Here is a 27569-nt window from a genome sequence, read left to right as displayed (position 1 = left end):
TGACGACAGTAAGGCAGGAGTGGTAGAAGGAAGCCTGATCAGACCACTTCCTAGCTGAGTGACCTCTAGTCACTCCAAGCAACTTTTTTGTCTGTAAAAATAGGGATGGCATTATTTGCCTCTGCTGTAGGGAAGATAAAATTGCAAAAAGCAACTGGCAAGCTAGGGATGAATTACTCCCTTTCTTCCCTCCTCTTCCACTTCCCTCCATTTCTTCCCTTCCCTCCACCAGTCGGCGACGCCTTGAGCCTCTTGTCTTTTATCACTGAATGGCTCGTCGCTGGCAAGTGCAGAGAGCCCACGATGTGGTGTGAGACCCCAACAGTCATTCTCACCACTGTTATTAGTCATGGCCAAGCGCGTGGAGGAGGATGTGATCACAACATTTAAAATCAAGTCAGTTTGGGGCCAGTTTTACTTAATAATGCTCTTTCTCTGCCCAGCCCCCAACCAGGCCTGCTCTCATTGTATCAGGATACTTCATTTGCTGGTATCTTTGAAAAAGGAGGAGTTTCACATAAGGCAACTTTTAATTTATTTCACAGGGTGGAGTCCAGACACCAGCAGTTTTTAAAACTCCCCAGGTGATTCTAATGTGCAGCCAAGGTTGAGAATCACTATTAAGTGGTTTCTTAACACCCCAAGCCTCTATACTTCTGTGAACTATGTATCTATGTTTCTAGGAATTAAAAACGAGAAGAAGTAGGGGAAGGAAACTAATGTGGCTGCCATGGGCCAATGCTAAGGCCCACAAGGACAGGGATGAGTGAAGTGTTAGTCACAACACTATGGAATGAAGATGACAGACCAGCTCCAGAACAAGGCCTGAGCACCGGCCCTACAGTTGATAGCCATGTGCTGATAACAAACAGTAGAAGTGGGCTGAGAATAAAGAAAATACAAAGGCCAAATGAGAAGGAAAAAGAAAGGAAATATTATTTAATGTAAAGGAGAAGATTAGTGGGTAAAATATTTAAATTCCCTTTGAGGGAGAAGATGGTCAAGTAAAAACCCAAAGATAAATGATAGAGATAATAGTAGCAGGAGTGCTCTTTATGCAGTGTATGTTTGTCTTCCGATTGGGAAAAATTTTCTCAGGTCAAGGTTTGGGTTTGGGGAAGGCAGATCATGAATTGGGAGAATGAGATATTGGGCAACATGTGATCAACACCAGGCTAATGGCCCTGCCTGAAACCTTGGAATTCGATGAATGTATTCATTTACTGAGCCTCACATCTAATAAGAAGCAGCATAAATACTAATATAGAAGGAAGTGTGGGTGAATGAGATCAAATGATAGAAGGTATTTTATACACATTGATTAGCATGGAAGAGAAAGCAGAAAGTATCTGGTCTCAGAAACCTGGCTTACAAATAATCCACGCATATAAACAGCCTCTCTAGCTCCTTCCCATTTATTTCCCCCCCAACCCTCCACTCCCCTCTTCCTCCTGCAAACACTGTGGGTCAAAAACAAAACTTACATGTTTGAGTAAAATTGTGGAATCAGAAGTAGAGGAAGTGTCTTACACTGTTGGTGGGAGTATAAATTGGTGCAGCCACTATGGAAAACAGTATGGAGGGTCTTCAAAAAACTAAAAATAGAGTTGCCATTTGATCCAGCAATCCCACTCCCGGGCATATACCTGGACAAAACTATAGTTTGAAAAGACATATGCACCCCTATGTTCATAGCAGCACTATTTACAATAGCCAAGACATGGAAGCAACCTAAGTGTCCATCAACAGATTAATGGATAAAGAAGATGTGGTATATATATACAATAGAATATTATTCAGCCATAAAAAAGAATGAAATAATGCCATTTGAAGCAACATGGATGGACTTAGAGATTGTCATACTGAGTGAAGTTAAGTCAGAAAGAGAAAGACAAATACCATATGATATCACTTATATGTCGAATCTAAAATACGACACAAATGAACGTATCTACGAAACAGATACAGACTCACAGACATAGAGAACAGACTTGTGGTTGCCAAGGGGGAGGTGAGGTTGGGAAGGGAAAGATTGGGAGTTTGGGATTAGCAGATGCAAATTAGTATACATAGGATGGATAAACAACAAGGACCTACTGTATAGCACAGGGAACTATATGCTATATCCTGTGATAAACCATAATGAAAAAGAATATGAAAAAGTATATATATAATATGTATAACTGAGTCACTTTGCTGTACAGCAGAAATTAACACATGGTAAATCAACTATATTTCAATAAAATTTTTAAAAAAGAGCTATGAAAAAAAAGAAGTGGAGGAAGGGAATAAGCTGGGAAACACCTATTTTGGAGAAGTGATTTTCAAACTTTAGTCCTACGATCTTTAGTTGAATGAACTGTTACTGGAGAAGGGTTACAGAACTAAGATGAATTTAAAACAGAGAAAGGGTGGGCTGGTGCCTGTCATATTCAGCATGTTTTTTGTCCTTGCCTTTACCCATCATGAAGATGCTGTAGGAAGCAGAGTTTGGAAATAGTTTGAATATGACAGTTGACGTCAGAAGATTTCCAAAAAAGACTCAACATCCTACCTCTTCATTGCCCTTCCTACCTGTATTTCCCCCTTCATTTGTTATACTACCTTAAAGTCCCCTAATCAGTAATTCCTTTGGTTCAATAAGTTTCCTCTATTGGAAGCTCAAGTATGTTACGGAGATCAAAGGGCTATCACTCCTGCTGCTGGGATTCCAGGTTCCCAGACAAGATGCTCTGCAGGGAGGACTTGGAATTGTAGGAGGTGGGAGATGGGTAACACTGGAGGAACAAGATGGGGATGTCCCAAAGAAGGGAATGACAATCTTTTCCTTCTTTCCTACTGCATTTCTTGGTTTCTCGTTCTCAGACTCTTTATAGCAAACCAGAATTTTGCTAAATTATTTACATTGCTTTATGAGAAAATGGATTCTGGGTTGTAAATAGATCCTTGGATCACAGCCCATTTATAAGCTGATGACTTCCTGAGATGCATGATTGACTGTTTTGCATGGAAGAAATTACGTGTACAAAACTCTTATTGAGAAATGTGGAGGTTCACACATTTAAAAATTGCTCAGAGTTTAAATGTTTATCCAAATGGGATATCTCTGAGGAACTAAAAGGAATGTGAGACAATGTTTATGGCTCCCATGATTCTAATTTGGTTGCTGCCATGGAGAGGTCTCTAATATAGTGGTTCTTAACTCTTTGGGGTTATTTGTACCTTGGGGAATCTGAGAATTGAATGCATTCTTTCTATGAAATGCGTACACAAACACACAGAATCTTATGTATATTTTCAGGGGATTCACAGAACTCCCTAGAGACTTCTAGTTGTTCTTGAACACTAGGCTAAGAATTGTTAGCCTATTGAATTCAAGGAAAACACTAGCCCATGTATTTCTATTTACAACAGAAAAATTCCTATTTGGGAATAGGCTGTAGGGTAGGGGTGAAGAATCCATCCTGGTGCTTGTAGAGCCTACTGCATTTAACATTTGCGAGAGGATTCAAGAGCTTGCACAAAATACAGAAAGATGTATAAGGCATAGTCTTTTTCCTCAAAGAAAATTAGGTATGGAGAGGCCAGAGTATAAGGGACAAGAGTAGTAGTACTGGTAGTTGTGACTGGAAAGGAGGACTAGATCTGGATCACGGAGGATCTTGAATGCTAGGTTAAGAAACTGCAACTTAATTCTCAAAGCCAGTATGTTCCAGCCTACAGTCATCCTTGTACAATCTTCATCTTTTTGCCATATCTATATCCCAACATGACAATTAGATCTTTTTTTCAAACTGATTCCCCTTTAAAACTTATATTTTTAAAGGCTTAATATATACTTATACTTTGCATTTTATTGTAATCATTTCAAATACATATGCAAAAAACTGTATCTCCTAAAATAAAAATATGAATTTGCATTCTACCTGAAATGATCTCATGCAATCAGCAGTAGGTATTCTTCACTTTGGGAAACACTAGAGAGTGCGATGGGGACTTCTGAGTGGGTGGGAGGTTATGTTATGAGAGTGCTCTGTAAAAGGAATCCTTCAGCAGTTGAGTGTCAGTTGGAATGGAGAGCCTGGTGGTGGTGAGACCAAGCAGACACCAATGGTCTAGGTGAACATGGTGAGACCCTGGACCAGGGAGGCAGAGGGAAAATGCAGACTGGAGGTGAGATGCAGTCTTCCTAGAGTTGGAACTCAAACCAATTGTCATGTAAACCATTTAGTAAGTCAGCTCCTAAAGGAATAAAATAATACAATAATATGTTTATTTTTGTGCATTATTTATATTTAATTATTTATATTTTAATGCTTGCTATATTTTCCCTTTGCCTTAATCTACTAATATTTAATGAATATGGTTGAAAAAAGTCAGAAGCATTAAAATTCTATGCATTTTTATTGGTTATGAGAGAGAATGTGAGACCTGCATAGTGGGGTTGAAAATCAGATGGCCATTTTCTGTATACTTCTCTGGTCTTTCCCAATTTGTTTAATTTTTCTGGTTAGCTGAAAAATACACATGATTCTTGTCCCATTGTTGTGCAGCTCAAATGACACAAGGAATGCAACAGACCTTTGTCTATTATAAAGTGTTATTATACATCATTAAATGAAAGGTGTTACGATCAGCTGTCTTGGCAAGGAATTGTGTAAATGACATTTCCTTCAAATTTCTTTTTTATTTCAATGAATATTTTGTGAGAAGACATAGGAGAGTTGATCACTAATTGGGACTTCTAGTTGGTCTGATTAAGATATTATGCTGGAAAAGAATAATTTCACTTTGCCCTTGATGTAGAAATTTCAAGTGATTTGGACATTGTACTTACATTTTCCTTGTAGGAATATAATGGCTACAGGGGCAGAGGGCATTCCAGGAATATCAACCAACAGTGTATTCTTTTTTTTCCTTCCAGGACTCTAAAAATCTAATAAATATTTGTTCAGATTATTCTAGGAATGAAAGAGAAAACTGGCTCCTACTTTAAAGTCATTTTAACTTGGTCATACCTGATATTTTGAATATAGAATCAGCTGAAATATGGTGGAAAGAGCAGAGGACTTGCAGAAAGATGTTCTTGGTTCAAGTCTTGGGGTGGCCACTGACTAAGCTACACGACGTTGGGCCTGTCACTTAAGTCTTTGAGTCTTGGTTTCTCTCTGTAAAATGGAGATTCTAATACTGACCTTAGCAAGGTTGATTGTAGTATCAAATAAGATGACAAGAAAATTGTCTTTGTTAAAGATAAAGTGCTATATAGACATCATCATCATTGTTACAATAAAAGTATTTATTGAATGCTTATTATGTTCTTTACATATATTAACTCATTTAATCCTTATAATTAACCCCATAACATAAATATTATTATTATCTCAACTTTCTGGAGGAGAAAACTAAAGAGATTAAATAACTTGCTAATGCCAAGTATTAAATGACAGATCTGGGATTTGAAGCCAGGCAAACTGACTCCAAAGCCTTCATCATCCTTATTCCTAGAATAGTGATATTCTATCACCTAAAAGAGTTTCAGAACTTCCAAAAATTAATCAGTAACTCAGTGTGTTTTGAGAACTAATATGGAAACATTTTTAATGGAACAATATTTCTCCTCTATCCTCTTTCCATCTCATTTAAGACGTTTGGATTTAAATTGTTACGATGATAGTCAAATGAACTTAAAAGGAGCTAGGTACAATTCAGCATTGATCTCAAAGAGCATTTCTATTTCTCCCCATACACTGTGTTAGAGAGAACTGTTTTCTAAACTTGATACCTGACTTTATGACTTTCAGCCGTTTGGCCTAAAAAGCCTTTCTTCAGCTCTAAGAGGTTTTTTTCCCTTCATGACCACACGAGATCTACTGCACTTGTTTGGCCATTGGTGTTAAACAGGGAAGGCGCAGGCTCACTCCTCTCCTATCACATGGGAGTTTACATATAAATATGTTTCCTCTTGTCTGTCCTCTCTGTCCATGGTGATGAGCAAGGAAGGAAGACGGAACATGAAGGTGGATGACAAGTGACTCAAGTCAAACTGTGCCCCAGTAACAATTATAACTATCAACAGGACTAGGGAAAAAACAAGGGTAAGAGCAGGTATCTGTACTTGTACTCTAATTAGCATCTGTAGTGACTTGTCGTATAACTGTAATGATAGCTGAGGTTATTGAGTATTTCCTAGGAGCCACAAACTGTGCCAACATTCTTTGCACAGGCTGAAACACTCAACTCTCCCAGCATCCCAGGGTGGTGGAGGGGTAACTGGGATCTTCAGGAATATCTCCTACATGATGCTAAGATATCAATGCGTCAAGGTACACTAACTGCTCCTGTCTATGGTATTAAGAGTCTTACAAACATCTATTTTTCTAAGCAAGGAACATCTTGCACTTTGTGGTTCTTCCTCAGATATAGGATACCCATCTGCGAAAGGAGAGGAAACCTGTTTGTTTAGAAGTCATGCTTGCTTGGTTTTTATGAATCTATGAAATGACAAGTAGAGAGTTGTCTCTCAGTTTCCCAAATGTGGTTAGAGAGTTGTGATGGGACATCAGCATATGCTTTACATATGCCCTCATAAAAGTAATACATCTCCCTGCATTGGAAGGTAGCAGAGTTGGGCCTCCAAAGACTCACCTGTAAGGCACAGAAAACACCCCTCTGTTGCCTTCCCCAGTGTCTAGCGGATATTCATCAGCTCTGGAGCCTGGGACCATCAAGCAGAGGACAAGAAGCCATGTGAGTGACGTCTGGGTACTGCTTGGCCTTGGACTTGGTAGGGCATAGAATAGGGCATGTGAAATCCTCGTGCCAGTTTTAATCTTTTGGTATTGTGACATTTGTCTCATTGTGGTTAGAAAAAAAAGAATCAAAGCATAATCTGTACCAGTAAGGAAGAAGCTCTAAATGTGGCAGATCCTGGAACACATAGGTATTATTATCACTCTCTTTAAAAGCTGAGGGCCCTGGGGCTTAATGGAAGTTAAGTCTCTTGAGTGCTGAAGCCAGAATTGGAATCCAGACTTGTCTGCTTCTACAGCTTGCTCCTCATAACCACTGCATTGGGATACCTCCCATAGGTAGAGCAACTTAAGCAGATGGCCCTGAATCAAATCTACGTCCATAAACCAAATCTACGACGCCCTAAGGAGACATGCTGCTGTGTTAATGAAAATTCTAGGGCAATTTATGGATACTGAATATGTATCTTTCTGCCTTAATGTATATTTATCTGAATTCATTCATTCACTCACTCATCCATTAAACAAAGATTTATTGAGCATCCGCTACATATATGCTATGCTACTAAGTACAACCAGGGATGAGTGAGAATAACGAATTGGACAGAGATTCTGCTCTTAAGAGCTTACATGGGAAGTTAGAGATACACATAAATAACTTAAGGTATAAACGATAAGTACCACAAGAGAGTTACAAATAAAGGAGTGAGGTGTCTTCTAGGTGTGTGTGTGCACGTGTGCATGTACATGCATGTGTATTTGCATGTGTTTGACAACTGGTTACAGCTAAAGAGAGGGTTCTAAACTTGAACAAATTCAGGGAAGTAGGAAATAAAAAAATGACTGCAAGAAGATTAGTTTGGTTAGTGTAAGGGGTCCATAAAAAAGTGAGGGAATGTAAGACTGGAACTATAGGCAAAACGTTATACTTCATATTCAAATGACTGATGTGATTGGTTCTCTGCTCCAGCAAGAGTATCTGGCATTACTATATAGCAGGGGTCAGCAAACCACAGCTTGTGGGTCAAATTTGGTCCATGGCCTGTTTTTCTGTGGCCAGGAAGATGAGAATGGTTTTTATATTTTAAAGGGTGGTTTAAAAACAAATAAGCAAACAAACAAAAATTATGTGACAGAACTGTATGTAGTACACAAAACCTAACATACTTACCATCTGCCTCTTTACAGAAAAAAGTTTGACAACCTCTGCAGTGTATAAAATGGATTGTTGCGGGGATACTGGATTAGGGAAGCCATGTTAATAGGGAAGAGTGATAGGTTAGGAAAGGAAGAATGAGGGAATGTCTGAGAGCATGGACTTTGGAAATGAAGGAGCCTGGAGGAAGACAAGGCTTAACATGTGTAATTTGGGAATTGTCTCAAAATGATAACTGAAGTCAGAATAATGAATGAAAGGGGAAAGAGCCAAGAACTAATCTTTGATAAACATCTTTTTATAGTATGGGGAGGAAGAAGGGGAACTAGCAATAGAAAGATAAATGAACTGTAAGAGAAATGGCAAGGAAACAGAATCTACAGAGTCTAACATCATTGACTCCTCAGGAATGTAACTTGGAAGAGGGAAGAGGAGTTAACAGCATCAATGCTACAGAGAAGTTACTGAAAAGGACACAAACCTGATGACCTAATATCTTTGCTTCAGTTTATTCCATTAGCACATTTCTATGTCCTTGGCTTTTCCTTGCCTTAAGGTGCCCTACCCAAGTGAGAATGTGATGATATTGAGATGCTATAGCTTCAGCTGCTAGGACATAATAGTGACCTATTCCTTAAATTTAGCTTCTCAGGTTGCATGTGTCCATCATTTTCCAAAGAAAGGTGGGTACCAGGTCCCCTCCGATTCTCCCCAAACTACCTCTTCTCTATACCTGTAGACATCCTTGGTAGATTCTTGACATCTGATGTCTTTAAAAAATCAGTTTATCTTCATTCCTGTACATCCTGAATTGACTAGAGATGAATAAAGAGATTGCCCAGTATGACTGAAGACCTAACTGAATTAGAACCAATGACTCAGCTTTGGGAGTGATGGCTTGGACTCTCAACTAGAAGGACAAAGAAAACCACACTTTAAAATATGCTTCCACATGGATGATCTCAAGAATTTGATCTCAGACTAGCAAATTATGGAAAAGCTTGGCATTCAAGTTTGATATGAATAAAGTGATGGTGGTGGGGGGAGGGGAGGGTGACTGTATTTGGAGGTGAGAATGGAATTTAAAGTGTTGGATTTTAGAGCAGCATCAGTTTTGAGTGGAGACATGATCCTCAGGTGTGACTGGGAAGTGGTGGCCAGATGAACAGCACTGGCCCCTAGGAGGTCCAACAGCTGGGAGAGAAGGGTAGCAAATTAGAGGAGCCATCAGTGTGTAAATGGAAGTAGTGAACTAGGAGCCAGGTGGGTGCCATCCTCCACCATGACTTGTTTAGGGCCACACGTACCATGGGGCTTACATTGCTGAGTCTGACCAGTACCCCATCACTACAGAGTGTCAGGAGCACAGGTACTGCCCAGCCTGGCACTGGTGGGTTGGAAGTGGTGATGGGGGGAGGCTTCTGCAGGAGCTCAGAGGGCAGGCAGGAGCTCCAAGAGGCAGGAGGTGGCACTGTCCTCTGGAACTAAAAGGCTCTATGGTTTCTACACACGCAATCAGCCTCAGGGTATGCTATGCCACTTTTCCTGTCCTGATGTTCTTTATGACCAGATCCCTCTTGAGAGGAAAGAGGTGGAGGGCCACTGATCCCTTACATTTGCCCCCAAATTACTATACTGGCTGTGGACAGTTTTTATTGCTTTATTTTTATTTTTTTCCTGAATAACAATGATGGAATTTAGCTCATGGCTTGGTTTCTAGAGGGATATATCTTCTCAGAAGATGACAGGATTTCAGGTGTTTTGACCCAAGTTGGGAAGTAAGCAGAGGAGAAGTGAATTTCTTCAAGAACAATATGAAGTTAGTAGAAAGTACTCACACAAAGGGCCCATCAATGCATATTTTCCATAAGGCCACACAGCCCAGAGGCCTGGGTTTCACAAGCATCTATAGTGCAGATTTTTATGACATAGTTAATAGGATACTGGGATGAGAAAGATGTACGATCAGCTCTAGAACCAAATCCCTAAGTTGAACTTGGCAATGAATGGTTAGGTTGACCTCAGGATATGACATCCCACTTCATTTGTAAAGGAAATCAAAAGAAACTTGAAGAGGAACCTTCCTTCACTATTGGTGGAAATGTAAACTGTTGCAGCCACTACGGAGAACAGTATGGAGGTTCTTTAAAAAACTAAAAATAGAGTTACCACATGATCTATCAATCCCACTCCTGGGCATATATACCCAGAAAAGACAAAAACACTAATTCAAAAAGAAACATGCGCCCCGATGTTCATAGCAGCATTATTTATAATAGCCAAGACATGGAAGCAACCTAAATGTCCATCAACAGATGAATGGATAAAGAAGATGTGGTATATATATATATATATATATATATATATATATATATATATATATATATACATACATACATATATACACACATACACACAACGGAATATTGCTCAGCCATAAAAAAAGAAAGAAAGAATGCCATTTGCAGCAACATGGATGGACCTAGAGAATAACATACTAAGTGAAGTAGGTCAGACAGAGAAAGACCAACATCATATGCTATCACTTATATGTGGAATCTAAAAAAATGATATAAAGGAACTTATTTGAAAACAAACTTATGGTTACCAAAGAGGAAAGGGGAGGAGGGATAAATTAGCGATTTGGGACTAACAGATATACACTACTATATATAAAATAGATAACCAACAAGGACCTACTGTATAGCACAGGGAACTATATTCAATATCTTGTAATAACCTATAATGGAAAAGAATCTGAAAATTCTTTATATATATATAAAACTGAATCATTTTGCTGTATACCTGAAACACTGGAAATCAACTGTACTTCAATTTAAAAAAAAGTTGCAAAGAAACTCTGTACCTAATTCTTGATGGATTAAATCTCCAATAGGGGAATAAAAACTCTAGACTACCTAATTGAGAAAAGAAAAAAAAAAAAGCAACTTGAAGGATGTAAAAGTGAAGAGGGGCTCCCTGTGCAATGCTGTTGTGTGTGCTAAGCCAGGCGGCATGGAAAAGATACCTGGGCTCTGCAGCAGGACAGACCTGGTGTGGCTCTTCCTGGCTGTGCACATATCTCCTCACCTCCCCAGCCTCAGTTCCCTCCCCTGTTTCTTTCAAAAGGAGAAGAATAATGCCTACCTCCTTCCACCTCCTTTCTAAAGCATCTAGTACTGTCCACACACATAGTCCTTCAAAAATGGAAATTATTTTAATTACATTTATGATTTAAAAAATCCTAATTTCTGTCCAGATGTGGATGGAAATCAGGACAATTTACTGCTTGTTAAGATCACATGTCCTTAGCCTAGATCTAGGGATACCTTACGTTTCTTAGAATAAATATCTCGCGTGAAAATGCAGCTGACCTTACAGCAGGGGCCATGATTAAGCAACAAGATAATTATCAGACAGAAAGAATCCCAGGGAACAGCCCTATAAATTACCCAGAAAAGTACATTCAACCTCATTTGATTTTATGACTTCTAACTGGTTCCTAGAATTTTGAGCCTGACTGCCTTTCTAGGAAACTTGCAGGACTGCTGAAATGCATAGTTCTGGTAAACTTTCAGTCATTGGCCTTAGCGTTGGAAAATCATTAATCCTCAGTTAGGAGAAAATCCCTGCTGCAAGCATGCAGAAGCTCAGTTTCATGCCCTCCTTGGGAGTGCAGGAAGCACATGGGCTGAAATGCTGTGAGCTAACTGCCTCCGAGATGGGAGGACGCCAGTGGCACTTTCAGGATTGACAGAGGCTCTGCTGGGACACCAGCAGTCATGACTGTGAACCCAGTCTGCACGTGGGCTTCCCTCTGCAGGGCGGCCAGACTACTTAGGTTGGATACTCAAGGATTAGAGGTGTTGTCCCATTCTCCTCACCTCACTCCTCTCTCTCATCCCAAACCTAGAAGCTGCTGGAAGGCTTTTCACAAAGGCTGTGTGATGCTTTCTGGAGTTGGATCTTGTTTATTTGAATCAAATCTTTTTTTTTCTAAATATTTAGTTCCTTAAACTCAGAAATTGCCTCCTTCCCTCCCTCCTGGCAGCCTCAGTGAGCACCTGTGCGTGCCAGCCACTGTCACATACATAGGGACACCATCATGAGCAAGACAGTTCCAGCCCAGGCCCAGGGAGCTATAGTCTAGTGGGGAGCAGGCTGCAGGCAGCTCTCTCTAGTTCTTCTCCTCACCACCTACCTCCCTGTGGTTGAGCCTTTTAGGGTCTGGCCCTGGTGCCCCTCTGGAGGAGCAGTGCCGCCCTATGTCTCCGGAGATAATCATTCCAGGATGCCTACGCAGACTTTGAGATCGTCAAAGCCTGAGTGAGGCTGCTGCTCAGGTCTGAACTGCTCCTTTGCCTCCCCATCAGCAGGTGGGCTCACGTGGCCTTTGAGAATAGTCTCCTCTCACTGGGGCCCACCTCAAATCGACCCAGAGTGGGCGATTCACTACATTTGCTTCAATGAGACAATTTCTGAATAAAAATACTTCCCACAGAGATGAAATACCAATGGTTTTTAGTCTAGTTCCTGATTTACTCATCAGGTGACTTTGGGTTTCTGTAAGGTGAGGATAATTACTGTACCTCTCACATTGGGACAGTTGCCAAGATCACATGAGCTAATATATGGAAAGATCTGGCACTCTGCCTACTCCTTCAGTGTTAGCTCAGGTTATTTCTGTGCACCCTAACAGAAGGTCTCTGTGCTGACACACTTCTAAGACATTTTCCCCAGATGTAAGAAATGTTTCAGTAGTTATTGAAGGACACTTCGGAAATTACAGAAATTCCCACCCTTCCTTGGCTACGTTTCTCCATTTTCCACCTGTACAGATGAACAGATTAGCCTGGACCCTGTGTCACTAAGATCATTGATACTAAGCACATCAGTGATTCACGACTCACAAGTCAAGTGAAACTCCAAACCTAAGAGAGTATCAACTGAAGCATTTTCCAAGACGAAACCCGTGTTCTCTTCGCCTCATTGGGTTGAGGCAATCGGAGCATTCAGGTGAGCTTCAATAGCAAATGATGCTAGAACCCTGCTGCCCACACTTCATTAGATCCAGGCAGAAAAGTTTCTTAGCTACTGAAGGGAGGAAGCTACAGGGGCCAGTGGAGGCTGAGGATGGTTGTGAGCTTGGCCAGAAAGGAGAAACAGGGGGTGTGTGATTCAAGAAAATGGTTAAACACACAGAGGGAATGTGGGGAGGTCTCTGCCACCCACAGACACACTGTTACCTACCAATTCCTTCTTCTTCATGCACTCCATGAGGATGATGAACAGGTGCTGAGCTTGGGTTCGAGTGTATGTGAAAGTCTTCTGTATGGTCACCAACAGCTGGTCCCTCAAAGATTCGTTTATAAGTCTGCAGTGAAAAAATGTTGAAAGCGGGTTAACTCAGCTCCTATTTAGTACATATTTCTGACAAACATAGAACATGAGAAAGCGTTACGAGGATTTACTTTAGATAGGAGTTATTTCTTCCCATATTTTTTTTCCATAGCAGTTATTTTGATTGTGATAATTTTTTTTAAAAAGTACATTTAAAAATAAATCCATTTCAACATCTCAGTACCTAAATGAGTAAAGGAAGAAGATGGATTTAGTTCTTTTTTGGCTCTCTCTTTTTTCTTTTACATGGCATATGTCTAATGCCCTCTTGCTCAAGTGCTATCAAAAAAATACCTTCAATTAATCCTTTGCATCTTGGTAATACTTTACTATTAATATATTACTTATTTGAAGGAGATTTAAATTTCAGCTTCATGTCTAACTGTGGAAAGAAAAATTTTGTCTCAGTAAGGGATTTCTGAGTATCAATGAGGAGAAATAGGACTTATGTTTCCTCTAATATCATTCCATGAAGGTAGTAGCTGATCTGGCCCACAATTCAGGTCCTCACTATTTATGTTGAACTTTTGCTGTGTTGTTTGCCAACAAGAGTCTGACCCATAAAGAGGTATTATATTGACTACTTTATTTAAAGATAGTTTTCATATTATAGAGGAGTGAATTAAAACAAGGAAGGTGCATCATATCAAGTTAAAGCTCAATTATCTCTTGCATATGGACTAATCACAATTAATTTTAACTCCTTTATCACTAGCCTGGAGAGAACTGGTCTATCTCTATCAGCCATCAAATAGCAGGAATGAAAATTCACTTTGTATTAATAGATACTATTCAAAATCAGGAAGATAAAACTGCTCTTAAGGACTAGTGACAAAATTATCATAATTTGCCTAGTATTTTACAGTTTACAAATTGCCTTCACACATGAAGTACCAACAACTCCTAGATAAAATAGTATACTATAATTATTATCTCATTTGGTGCCTACAGAAACTTGATAGACAAGAGATCTGTCCAATTCAAAAGGGAAGGATATTTTAGCCAGAAAGAGCCAGATGCTTAAGGTCACTCAGAAAACAAGTGGCACAGTCAAAACCAGAACCTAGTTCTTCTGATTCCTTGTCCAGTGCCCTTTCCACTACACCATGCTGCCTCGTATTACACCTCGCAATACACCACTGCCTCTCTTCATCACTGTGGCTACTGGAGCAGGAAATTATAAAATTTCATTTACATGAAAGCAGGACAAATTTTGTTTCTTAAAAGAAAGCAAGATGAGAGGTTTGAGAATGTCTTCATATCACTGACCTGCTGTGCCCCAGGATTGTGTGAAGATTCACCTAGACCCACAAGGCTGGATATTATGGTGGCCCTACTTTGAGGCAGGTGCACTCTCCACGACAGAATTATACCAAGGATCCTGGAATGTCACTCACCTTGATGGAGGATTGGGTTACCCTTTTGGCCCCCCAGGAAGATTTATATCATGAACATATACATTCAGAAAAAGAGAATGATCCAGATAAAGTTGAAAAATGATACCAAATCCTCTCAAGATTACTGAATTATTCTGGAGGACTCTGTACTCTTAGTTGTGAACCACTCTGAAACCATCCATTCATTCATTCATTCAACAATTGCTTAGTGATGTCTATTTAGTGCCAGACACTGTGGTGCATGCCAGGGCTACAGGGATAGATGAGATATACACACTCACAGCCTTCAATGGGCTTACACACCAGTGGAGTAGAAAGACACGATCCAGCAATTCAACTATAATTTACAGTGGTCAAGAAGCAGAGAAGCTTGTGACAGTTGAATACAATCTAATCTAAGGGGTTCAGGGCAGACTTCTTTGAGGAAGTGCTCTTTTATCTGAGACTTGAAGAATGGAGGAGCATTAGCACTTGAAGGGGGTGGGATGGGGGTGGGGCTGGGGGCTAGGTAAGAGCATATTTGGCAAACAAAACAGCATGAATAGGCCTAGTTTGGAGAAAATAAAGAAGGCCAGTATGGCTAGAGCACAGAGCAAAAGAAAGAATGGAACAAGATGAGGCTGCAGAAGGGGTAAGCAAGGGCAAGATCATGGGAAATTTTCAAGACTGTGTTAGAGATTTTGGATTTTATCCCCCAGGCAAGGAGAACCATTTAAGGATTTAAGTTGGAGAGTAACATGATTACATTTGTGTTGCCAATTAATTTTCTGTAAGAGTCAAGACATGAGCACTCATACCTGGGCATGTGTCTACCTGACAGTCTAGAGGTTTTTGCAATATCAAGTGTACATGAAGGTTGTACATGATTAACAACAGAAAAGACTCTCCTGATTAGCCACTTGATAGATCCAATCATTCATCTGCAGGTGTTTAATTTTGACAACTCAAAATTTGTTTTCTATTGCCAACCATCTGTAATGAAATCCCAGTTCCCTGAGGTCATTAACTGTTTGAGGGATCTGTCTGTCACTTGTACCCAGTCTGTCGCTTTGTAAAATTCAGAAATGATGTACAACTTAGCTGATTGTGGGCTTCAGTGGCTAGGAGAGCTGAAAGACACTAAGCATCTTATACTTTCTAGTCCAATTTTGCAACTGACTGAAATTGTGGCTTTGGTTAAATCATTTAGCAACAAAAACCATGGATTCTACTTCTAGAAGTACAAGAATTCTCTAGGTTGGTGTTTTCCAGAGTGTAGGAAAACTGTCACTGTTGGAGCTGAGATGAATTTAGGTTGAACAAAGGTGATTTGGTCCTTTCAAAGCATTAGGTTATACTCATTAAACATTAAATAACTGTTATTCCTGGTTTACTTCTTTTTCTGTCCTTCTGATTGCATCAAGAGGAAAATTTCATTATTGATGCTTCTTTGCCTTTCACAGCTCACAAACACTTACAAATCCCCCCTTTTGACAGAGAAATGACAGGTTTTAGGTCCCATACTCTTTGCAGAGAGTTTAATATTGTTTTTAAAAAGATACTGTATAATGGTTTGATGTGTTCATAGTGCAGCAGTGTTTATGACACACAATGGGCTTCACAGAGATAATCTCATTTGCTCTTCATAACAATCTGTGAGAAAAGCAGGTATTAATTCCATTTTGCAGAAGAGGAGACTGTGGCCCAAAGAGGTGAAATGATGTGTGCAAAGTCACAAAGCTTGATCATCTCAGTGCTTCAGTTGGGTCTACTGAATTCAGCCTTCCTTCCACAGTGTTGCTTTTCCTGATTGTAATCTATAAATATGCCTTTCACTTTCCTACTCATCTGCACTGGAGGTAGACATTTGCGTGTATGTGTTGTAGGAAATTGCTTTTCCTTTTAGTTACATAGAAAATATCTGAAGGAAATCAGACACGTTTGGAGAAGATAAGGGGAAACTGGTAAACGAGGACAACGACAAAGTACACTGAAGATTACATTTGCTTCTAATTTTCCACAAGTATTTTCTATGCTGACCTAGATGATTTCCATTTGGCACAAATTCTTACTCTGTCTTCTCCACCGCACCTTTCTTATTTTGTGACTATACTCCTTATGATACTGGGAGGCCTACTTTCTTGAAATTATTACTTTCCTAGCTCTTCGCATATTTTTTTCTGCACAACACTGGAATGATTTAAAAATCTTGACTGTTATATTTAATCATGAGCAAAAAATAGAAATAAGCTCATTTTAGATTTCTTTTTATGGCACTAGAATAGTGACTAAAAATTTCTTGACACCAAAACATGGTCATAGTATTATGTAAAATTTTAGTTTTAGAATTGGGTCTTTGACAAAGGGGTGCCTATTTATGGAAACTGTTAATTTGTGGTTCCATATGTACCAATGCTATTTTTGGTACACCTCAAATTAGAAGGTTTTCTGATTAGGAAGTGTAGTCATTGAAGTGAGGAAAATCTCTACACTACAGCATTTGTGTCTCCATTTAAATGCTGTACTTGTGATCTGAAGCTTTTCAGATGAGTCACAGAGTTATCTGAAATAGGTCAGTTTCATCCAGTGCTCAGAGTAACCAACAAAACTTCCCACAGTTTGCTACTAATATTCTGTTCAAATGCTGGCAATTCAACCCACATGTACATATTTTTCTCAAAATGAATTTACCTGCAATATCAGAGTTTTGTTCCTAGATTTAAAAATTGGAAAACGCATTCAGAATTCAATCGGACTCAAACAGCTAGGCTTAGGCTAATGGCTTTTGAGGAGAGGGGCCCTTCTTATGCCCCCACAGACACTCTCTATTAACCTATTCAGATACAATGTGAGAAAATTTTACTTGCATAAATAAAAATGACTGTTAATAATACCACTGTTTGGTACTTACAAAACATCATTTCCCATGGAACCTCTAATGGTCTAAAAAAAAGAAATTTTATCATTTGCTTGAAACCAAAGCAAATTACTAAATACAACATTAGGGCACAGAAAGTTTACATGCCTTGTCTAAGGTCACAGAGACTGGTATTTTTCTTTTCTTCTCTTCCCTTTCTCCTTCTCTTTCTTCTTTAGTAAAAGTTATCAGTTCTTCCCAAATGGCTGAGGTCACAAGTAACAGCATGATTCTTCCCAGAGAGGCAGGAGAGCATCATGAATAAAAGCATCATGGTCACCAGGGCCAGGATGTCTGGAGTTCAACTGTCACTTCTAGCTGTGTGATCTTGTGCAAATTACTTAGTATTTCCAAGTCATATTTTTTGTATATGTAAAATAGGAATTATAATAGTACTTATAGACTTGTGAATGTTAAATGGATTAATCTTTGCAAAATGCTTAGAAAAGTGCCTGACACACAGCAAGTCCTATGTAAACATTTGCTATTATTAGAGCTCAGTCCTACAATGCTCCTTAGGAAAGCATCACTGACCAGCCCTTCTTGTCAAGTAGCACAACCCGTGGCCAGGGCCTCTGTGTGTAATGCAGAGCTCTCCCCTGGGATCAACAGTGCTCTGCATACCTGGAAAGCCCAGCGGTATAAGGACACTCCAATCCTTATACCACTGGGCTCGCCAGGTATGCAGTCGGAGAAATAACTTTCTGACTTCAGAGAGGTCAGAGATCACCATTCTTTCTTACATTTGAGACAGAGATACTTAGATTTGGAGGTTTAATTATAATGGAGCCTTGCAAACATCCCATGCAGGCAGCACCTAAACATTCATTCACTCATTCACTCAACAAACAATATTGTGTTTACTATGTGCCAGGCACTATGCTAGAGGTAGAGAGATGAATACTATTCAGTCCTAGCCTCAAGGAACTCACAGGATTGTGTGTCAACATATTCTGGTCATTTATTAATAGGTAACACACCCCAACCTTAGCAATGTAAAACAGTATTTATTTATTGTGTTGATAATTTTGTGGGCCAAGAATTCAGGCAGAGGTGACTCATGCAAATGGTACCAACAGATCACTAATTGGTTTCTTCTCTATGTCCTCTACTATATTCCCCACAGTGTTGATTGAATGGTTCTCTTACAAGGCAAATAAGATTCTATCATATCCTTCTTAAAACCCTGCAATAGCTTCCCATCACTAGCAAGATAACATCTCAACTTGCATATGGCATTTAAGGCTTATCATGGTCTCTCTCCCAGCTAGGCTCATCCCCTGCAACTCTCTCACACATATTCTATAAAATGCTATTATCACCCAAACACACCCGACTCTTGCATGCTTCTATGCCCTTGAACTTGCTGTACCTGCTGCTTGAAATACTCTCTACATCTGATCCCGTCACTCAGGCTCATCATTCATAATTCAGCTCCAAGTCCACCTCCTGTGTGGAAGTCTCTGATTACCACTCTCTTGATGTTCCCATAGCACTGGATACATATTAATTACTACTATTATATTGTATGGGAATTATTTGTTTACATGTATGTCTCCCTCCAGTAGATTATGAACTCCTTGAAGGAGTGAATGCATCTTAACACTTCCTGTACCTAAGCTCTAGAAGAGTACATAGTTCGTTGTTGGTTCTTGAAGCATATCTGTGGATTGACTGAGTGAATGTGTAGCTGCCTACTCATTAGCTACTTTGTGGCAGCTAACCAGGTGGTCTTCCCCATTCCCCTTTGCTCCTCATGCTGGGATGGACTTCAAACCTTTTTGGGAGAATGAGAGAAGTGGCATAGGGTTTTGCCCCTCATCCCCCAACAATCTGATTTTCTTGATCGTTTTTTATTCAATCAGATCCATCTCTAAGAAATATTCTAGTTTTTCTTTAAACTCAAAGGGTATTTAGAAATGAATTGGCCACCAAACTCAATAATCTATATTTGGTTCTACTTCTGGAGACTGTTTTCCCCTTTTGAATTGCTTTGTAGCTCGTCAGGAGGAGATGCATATTCACTGTGTCTCCCCCATAATGCTTAGGGCAATGTCTTGCCCATAAAAGTGCTCAATAACGTTTAAAGACTTTAAGGATTTCAGTGATATCAAGATAATTCCTTAACATAGATCTTGTTGTTTTTTTATGGAAGTAATTATATCACATAAAAATCAACTCACTGTGATAAACTATAATGGAAAAGAATATGAAAAAGAATGATTATATATGTAACTAAATCACTTTGCTGTACAGTAGAAATTAAAACAAATTGTAAAGCAACTATACTACAATAAAATAAACTAAAATTAAAAAGATCAACTCAACATACATCTACATTTTTTCAACTAATTCCATGTCATACATAGAAGGGGTGAAGTCAGTTTTGCAATCTTCTATAGAAGATGGAATGTTATAATTAAAGCACTATGATATGGTGCCTTTGGTTGGAATCCAGTTCTTTCATTTACTAGTTGAGGGACCTGAGGCAGGTTATTCAATCTCTTTAAGCCTCCATCTCCTTATCTGTTGAAAGGGGGTAGAATATGTCTTTGTAGGTTGATGTATTTGGAAAAAGATAAGGTATAGAAAGCACCTAGCACTGTTCTTGGTACGTAGTAGGTGTTCAGTAATAAGCAGTTTTTTCTTATTATTAAATACCCCAGGGGCTTTCGCACCTGCAGGGAATCCCAATGTTGTGCCCAGCTCAGGGCTGAAGCAAGGTACTGAATATGCAAATTAGCTGGAGGAGACCAATTCTATACAGGAGGGAAAAACTGCAGTATTTCTATAAAATTTGGATGGAGCAGGCCTGTGAATGGGATAGAAAAGGCTATAATTTTTTTTTAATTAATTTACTTTATTTAATTTATTTTTTTGGCTGCGTTGGGTCTTCGTTGCTGCGTGCGGGCTTTCCCTAGGTGTGGCAAGCGGGGGCTACTCTTCGTTGCGGTGTGTGGGCTTCTCATTGTGGTGGCTTCTCTTGTGGAGCACGGGCTCTAGGCACGCAGGCTTCAGCAGTTGTAGCACGTGGGCTCAGTAGTTGTGGCACGCGGGCTCTAGAGCACAGGCTCAGTAGTTGTGGCGCACAGGCTTAGTTGCTCCGCGGCATGTGGGATCTTCCTGGACCAGGGCTCGAACCCGTGTCCCCTGCACTGGCAGGCAGATTCCCAACCACTGCGCTACCATGGAAGCCCAAGGCTATAATTCAAAACCACTTAGAAGGGTATCAATGAAGAGAGTTCATTAGCTCTTGTATTATGTTCATCAATGTCATGTAAAAACAAACAAGTGACGCTAAGATACCCTAAAACTACTACTCTAGATAATTTTATGTCATCCTGAAGTCAAACTGCTGTTAGTATCAGAACTGTTACTTGACTATGACCTCCTCCTGAAGCTTATATTTTGATATTTCTAGAGTCTGTGTGTTCTAGGAAAAGTGCTAATCTGAAAATTCTATTGAGGAATTTGAAGTTCAGGATAAAGGAATGATACAACTTCAGAACAACCACTTTACAGATGAAGAATCTGAAGCCTGAACAGGTAAACTGACTTGCTAAAGATTACATAGCTAAAAGCATCAGAGCTGGGCTTAGAGAACAAGAGAATAAGAAGGAATAATCTTTGACAATGAATTATACTAACCTAAATATATAGGCTCAGCTCAGTGTAGTAAAGTTAGTGATTTGTTTAAACGATTGGATACAAGAGATTTCTTCTGTTTTATCCCTGAGACAGGATGTTATATATCTTATATGTGAGAAGACTGAGTAATGTGATTTCAAGGATCCACTACTTTCTCAGTTACTCCCTTAACTTAGCAGATGCCCCAAGTTCCTTTTAATTAATTAAAAGGCAAACAACTATTTTGCTCAACAATTAGAAGCCCTAACGTGATATTTCGTTAAACTACTTAGCTATAATTGACAGATGTTGATGTTTTTCAGGAAGCACTAGTTGGATAGAAAGTTGGGGAAGATGTGAATGGAATGTAGAAAAGTGACCAAACTACTTTGCCCAAGTTTTACTGAGGATCAACTCCAGGTACAAATGGCCTTTATTAGCTAAGACATGTTAGAAATAGTACCTCTGATCTTGTTTGAACATCTGGCCTAGAAAAGTTGTTCACCTGGGCTTTTCCTGAGGGTTTCCATTTAGCAGTGTGACGTAGTTGGAAGGATCTTAGAGAAGCTGCTTATAAGTGGGCAAGATGCACATACCTTGATGGTACAGTCTGCTCTCTGGCAAATTTCACCTACCACTAACCATAGAGTGATGTGTCTTACATTCCTTTCTTTCTACTTACCTTCCTACCTACCTACCTATTATCTATCTATCTACCTACCTACCTATCTAATATCTATCTACTTTTTAAAACCCACTCTACAATCCTGAGCCAGATATAGTAAAACAGAAGGCTTAGATACACATACAAAAGGAAACAGAAGGTAGGTGGTGAGGTAGGGTTGAGGGTGGTGCTAAGAGAGGCAGTTAACACCTATTATAAGACAAGCTTTGTGCTGTGCATCTTGTATTTGGCATTTCATAAAGAAAGACAGATTAATCTAAGAAAATCCTAACTAACTCTAACTCCTTGGATGCATGGACTACATGTTATATTACTTATGTACTCCTTCTCTCAGTGTTCATGGATGTGCTGTAGACAGAGGCTTTTCCTCTACCTCCTTATCTTGATTCCCCTCACCCTTCTCCTTTTCCCCATAGTATATCACCTTCTAAAATGTTCTACAGGCTTATTTATTATGTATATTACTTATTATCTATATCTAACCCTGCTAAAATTTAAAATGTAAGCTCCACAACAGAAGAAATGTTTGTCTATTTGGCTCACAGGTGTGTTTTTGCCCGCACCTAGAATAGTGCCTGGAACATGGTAGGTGTCCAAAAATATTGAATGACTGAGTACATAATGTTGGTTGGATGAAAGAATGTAATTTAAAAATGAAGGGAACAATTTCTGATAACACTGGAAATCTATCAGACATTCAAGGGTTCCTAGTGTGGTAGAATCCAATTACAGAAATGCCAGAGCTGTGCGAGCTATCAGCCACATGTGGCAATTCAAATTTAAATTTATTACAATTAAATAAAATTTAAAATTCAATTCCTTAGTCACTCTAGCCACAATTCAAGAGCTCAGTGCCTGTCTGATTGGACGGCAGAGATACAGAACATATCCGTCACCACAGAAAGTTCTATTGGATAGCGCTGCTCTTCAGGCAGAGGTGCCAAATCCTCCACCTTAGTCAGGGACTAGCAGGACGTTAAGGTGAAAAATCCTGAACAGTGTTGGCTGCATCTCTCCAATTCCTCCTCTTCTCTTTGCCTTTGGTTATGAATGTGCCCAAGAGTAGAAACTGAATTGTTGCCAGAGGATATGGGGACTGCCACATGGTCAGGTAGCTTCTCTGCTGCCAAAATTGTAAGGAAAACACATCCTCTGATTTCATTCCAAGTGAAATCCCATCAGTGAATATTGCACATAGCCAGGCAAGAGGAATAATCAAACTTTTATTGTTTTAGGCCCTGTATGAGAGACAGAATCAGAGCTGGACTGAGATGTGTAGGCTCCTTGGGCAGGCAAAAACACTGGCACCCCTTCAACTGACATGCTTTAAACGTTGGTCCAACATTTAATTCAAAGGAGAAGTTAACCAGCATGTGAAACAAGAAGGAGAAGATGGAAGCTGGGTGCAGCTTCCTCTGTTCGGAGTAACTCAGCTCTGGGGCAAGTAAACCTCCTGCAGTTACTGGGGCCCATTCTCCTAGGAGGCAACATGGTGCAGCTGCTAAGAGCAGAGGTTCCAGCCCTAATCTTCCTAGGCAGACCACTCTCTAGCTGTGCGATACTGAACTTTCCTAACCTTTCTCTACTCAATTTCCTCATTTATAAAATTGAGATAATTATCATAGCTACCTCACAGCATTTATGAAATAAAGTGTCTAGATCGGGCTCTTGCATGTAGAAGCTTTAAAAAACAGTAATTTCAATTCCTCAAGTATGCTATTGGGGGGAGGGTCAGGGGTGTGGAGGAAAAGGAGTGGTAAATATCACTTCTCTTTCAAAGTAATTTGTCAAAGTATTCCTTCTAACCCTATATCCTACTCTATGAGATGTTGGGGCAAATATAATTTTCTCTATTTTTGTATGTATTCTGTGATGAATTAGTTCCTAGGTTTTTGAAAAAGTTATTCTTTTTTCTAATACATTATCCATTAGCAATTGCACTTTGTCCCTCAGTCCAGCTCCAAACAGCACCACCCCACAATAAAGAGCCTCTTGTCCCTCATATCCTATGCATTATGCTTGTGTGAAAAGGCTCATATCATCAGATAATTTAAAGACTGATGTGCTTCACAGTGTTGATAAAAAAAACTGAGTATTTCCTAAGTATCTTTTAGGCAGATAAGGTTCTTATTTTTCCCCTGGTTTCATAATTCAATGTGCTGCTTGATGGTTACCTGGTAGCGATATACACAGGCTAGCTAAAAGATTTTGTTTTTATTCAAGGATAAGAATAGACCTCCATGGTATTTTGACTATAAATTTCCTTCTTTGCATCATTGCTAATCTATCACAGTAATCTTTCCTGAGTCCAGATGTGGCCTCAGAATCACTCTCAACACATCATCTTAGGAAGCCACTACTGGTTGATTATCGTTGACACTCAAGATGAAAACTTGTCATCCCTCTACCAGAGATAATAAATCTCAAATATACTGTCAAATGGTGAAAACCAATAAGATCATAGGGTCAAAGAGCTCCAAATTTTAGGCCTGTCTCTAAGACACTGAACTGTGGTTTCCATGGAGTTAGAAGAACCGATTCTTTATTGCTTACTTAAGACCTTTAGGGGGTCACTGCTCATGGATGGACACTTCATTTACATTGAATAAACCCAGAAAACACAATGAACATGTATATTAACTCTAGGATGGTTGTCCAGCAATTAGAACAATAAAGGACAGGCTTTACTGAAACTGAATGGAGACTTTTCTAGTTTGTAACTTTTCAGAAGTACAAACTTGACTTAACCTTGGAGTCCTACTTTAATGCATCTTTAGTGTTTCTCTGGATGAAGAAGCTTTTTTAAGCAGGTAGTTACTGCTGTAAATAGTTTTCATAAATCCTGTGGCTCATAATCAACATCTGAGAATTGCATGGGGAATCTGAGGGAAATCCATTAAGAACATTCCAAACATTATCTATTATTAATGATCACTGGGTGAGATGTTAATACACTGTATTTTTAGCAGCTGCAGGTTCTAATGTCAGCCAGGTTGATTCAGAATTCATTTCCTCTAAGGTAGAGGGATTAAATACCAGGAGAGTTTATTATCTGCACCTCACCCAGATAAGTTTTAAATGTATTTTTAAAGCTCTTTAAATGTGGGTTTTAAAGCTCTCATGAGAGAGAAACTATGCATTGGACTTCAGAAAGAAAAATTTCCTAGAAATTAAGTGGGTAAAGAAATATACATGGACATATGCTAAGGCAGAGAGGCCTATGGCAGCACGCTGTGCTTGGAGAGCAGTGCAGGGGGACAGTTCAGCTGGGTTTCAGGTAAATGGAAGTTTCATTGAGATGGCTCTAGAGAGAGGCTGGGGCCAGAATGCAAAGAGTGTTGAGTTTAAGTAAAGGAACGTGGACTTAACATGTAGATTAATGGTCTTCAACTGGGTTCTACAAAGAAGCCCCTGGAATTTTGAGGATGAGCTCCAGAGCTGCTTCAGAACTGCTTTAGTGGGTGAGAACCAGGCAGAGAGAAGGAGGCTAAGCCAGTGGTTCTCAAAGTATGGACCCGGCAATTCGTTTTAAGAAGCCCTCTGGGTAGTTTTTTTTAATGCTAATGGTTTTTTAATCTTTTTTTTTTTTTTTTGGCTGCACCAGGGATCTTCGCTGCGGCATGCTGGATCTTTTTTTAGTTGTGGCATGCGGACTCTAAGAAGCCCTCTGGGTAATTCTGATGCAAGGTAAAAATTGAGAACCAGTGGTCTAGGCCTTCCACCCCAGCTTCAACAGAGTAAACCTGTGTCTTGTCTGTTTTATAAATGGCACTTCTACCAGAGATTTCATTTGAGAAGGGGTCCAGGGGCTTTAAAGAAGTGAAAATCAATACTAGAGGCAAGTGGGAAATTGGGACTCTTAAATGGTTATCCATTGCAATCGTCAAGTTAAAGGAAAGTGAGGTAATACCTTCTAATGCTGAAGTTAATGGCCCCAGTGACTGTCAGTGGCTTCTCAAACAGCTGAGAGCCATCATTCACAACCAACTAGCATTACTTCACTTTTAAGTACTATTGCTTTCCTCATCCTCTTTTCTTTCTCTTTTTAAATTGTTCATACCTTTTGAACTACTCAGAAAATAATTTTCAAGAGAAACAGGGAGGTGAGCTGAATAGCTTTAAGAAATCCATATAAATAAAAATACTAACAGAGAAGTCTCCCAGTCCTGTCTAAATGCGTATTTTTATGCTGTATGAAGAGCTATAGCTTGCTCTTCAAGGGAAGAATTTTCAAGTCTGACAGATGTTTGGAACCAAGAACAGCTGTGATAAAGAAAGAAATGAGGAGACTCATGCTAAATACACTTTTCAAGTCAACTGGGTTCCAAAGACAAAGTTTGGCAGAGAGTACAAAGTGCTTGTGGTAACAATGCAATGACTTGTGTGAGTAGAATGCACATGAGGCATAGAAAGTGAAGAAGCTGTTTTTGGAAACACCAGAGAAATATAAAGAGAAATCTAATTTTTATAAACTTTAAAAGAGCTTCTGCAGCCTCACAGATATAGAGAACAGACTTGTGGTTGCCAAGGGAGGGGGGGGGGATGGGGGAGGAATGGACTGGGAGTTTGGGATTAGCAGATGCAAATTATTATATATAGGATGGATAAACAACAAAGTCCTACTGTATAGCACAGGGAACTATATTCAGTATCCTGTAATAAGCCATAATGGAGAAGAATATGACAAAGAATGTATATACATATGTATAACCGAATCACTTTGCTGTAGAGCAGAAATTAACACAACATTGTTAGTCAACTATACTTCAATGAAATAAATTTTTAAAAAGTTTCTGAAAGTGTGGTCCATGGACCACTCTTATTGGAATCATCTGGGGTTTTGGTTTCAAATACAGTCTCCTGCACCCCAGCCCAGCTACACTGAATCAAGATACTTAGGGGACTTTTTCTTTCACTCTCCAGGTGATTCTCAGGCATGCTGAAATGTGATAACCACATGCTTATTTTGAAAGTTTTCTATATAACAAGTGGCCGAGAGTTAGCTAAGCAAATCTCAGGGGAACACAACTGGTACCTTTGAAGTCTTCACTTGCATTGATGGGCTATCTAAAAGTTCTGGGCAGTGGTTCCCTAAAAAGGATTTCTTTACGGTAATGGATTACCCAGCTCTGTGTTTTTCTCATGTTTGCTCTTTATGTTCAAGACCACATTTTCCCAACTTGGAGTTGAGCAATTCTAAAGTAAATTTAATCAATGTAGAGAACTTATCGGCCAATTTATATCAATAAAAGTTTTCACTGGTACTTTCCTCCATGAACTATCTAGATTTTTTTTTAAGTCAATGCTTCATTCTCCCCATGTTGGCACACATGGAGGGATCAAATAGCAAACTCTAAGGAAAAAATATTTATTTTATTTTGCACTTTCCTAAATAAATGAAGCTACTCTAGCCTTGTGGAACTTGGATACAGTGACCTAAGTATCCATATAACTATATCTTTATATATTCCACGGAGGGAAAAATTGCAATAATACTCTCTTTATGAAACTTTCTCCATCTACTCCAACCTCTGCCTCTTTCTGCCTTTTAGAATTCAGTAACTAACATCTAGTTGAAAATTATTTTCTATTATATTAGTTCAAATGAGATTGTACCTCTCCAGGAAAGGCCTAAAACAAGCATTCAAAAAATACC

At 39.3% G+C, this 27569-nt stretch overlaps 1 protein-coding gene across 6 annotated transcripts in view; it reads right to left on the bottom strand.

The window, feature by feature from the left end:
• Positions 1–27569, bottom strand: part of TRPM3 (transient receptor potential cation channel subfamily M member 3) — a 505408-nt gene that overhangs the window by 142209 nt on the left and 335630 nt on the right. For all 6 annotated transcript variants that reach the window (XM_061200350.1, XM_061200352.1, XM_061200346.1 and 3 more), the window contains one exon: positions 13159–13282. In XM_061200350.1, the coding sequence (XP_061056333.1) occupies positions 13159–13282 (124 nt within the window). The remainder of the gene's footprint in view (positions 1–13158; positions 13283–27569) is intronic.

This window comes from Eubalaena glacialis, chromosome 9, assembly GCF_028564815.1.
Source record: "Eubalaena glacialis isolate mEubGla1 chromosome 9, mEubGla1.1.hap2.+ XY, whole genome shotgun sequence".
NCBI lineage: Eukaryota > Metazoa > Chordata > Mammalia > Artiodactyla > Balaenidae > Eubalaena > Eubalaena glacialis.
This window is presented reverse-complemented; position numbering and strand designations above follow the sequence as displayed.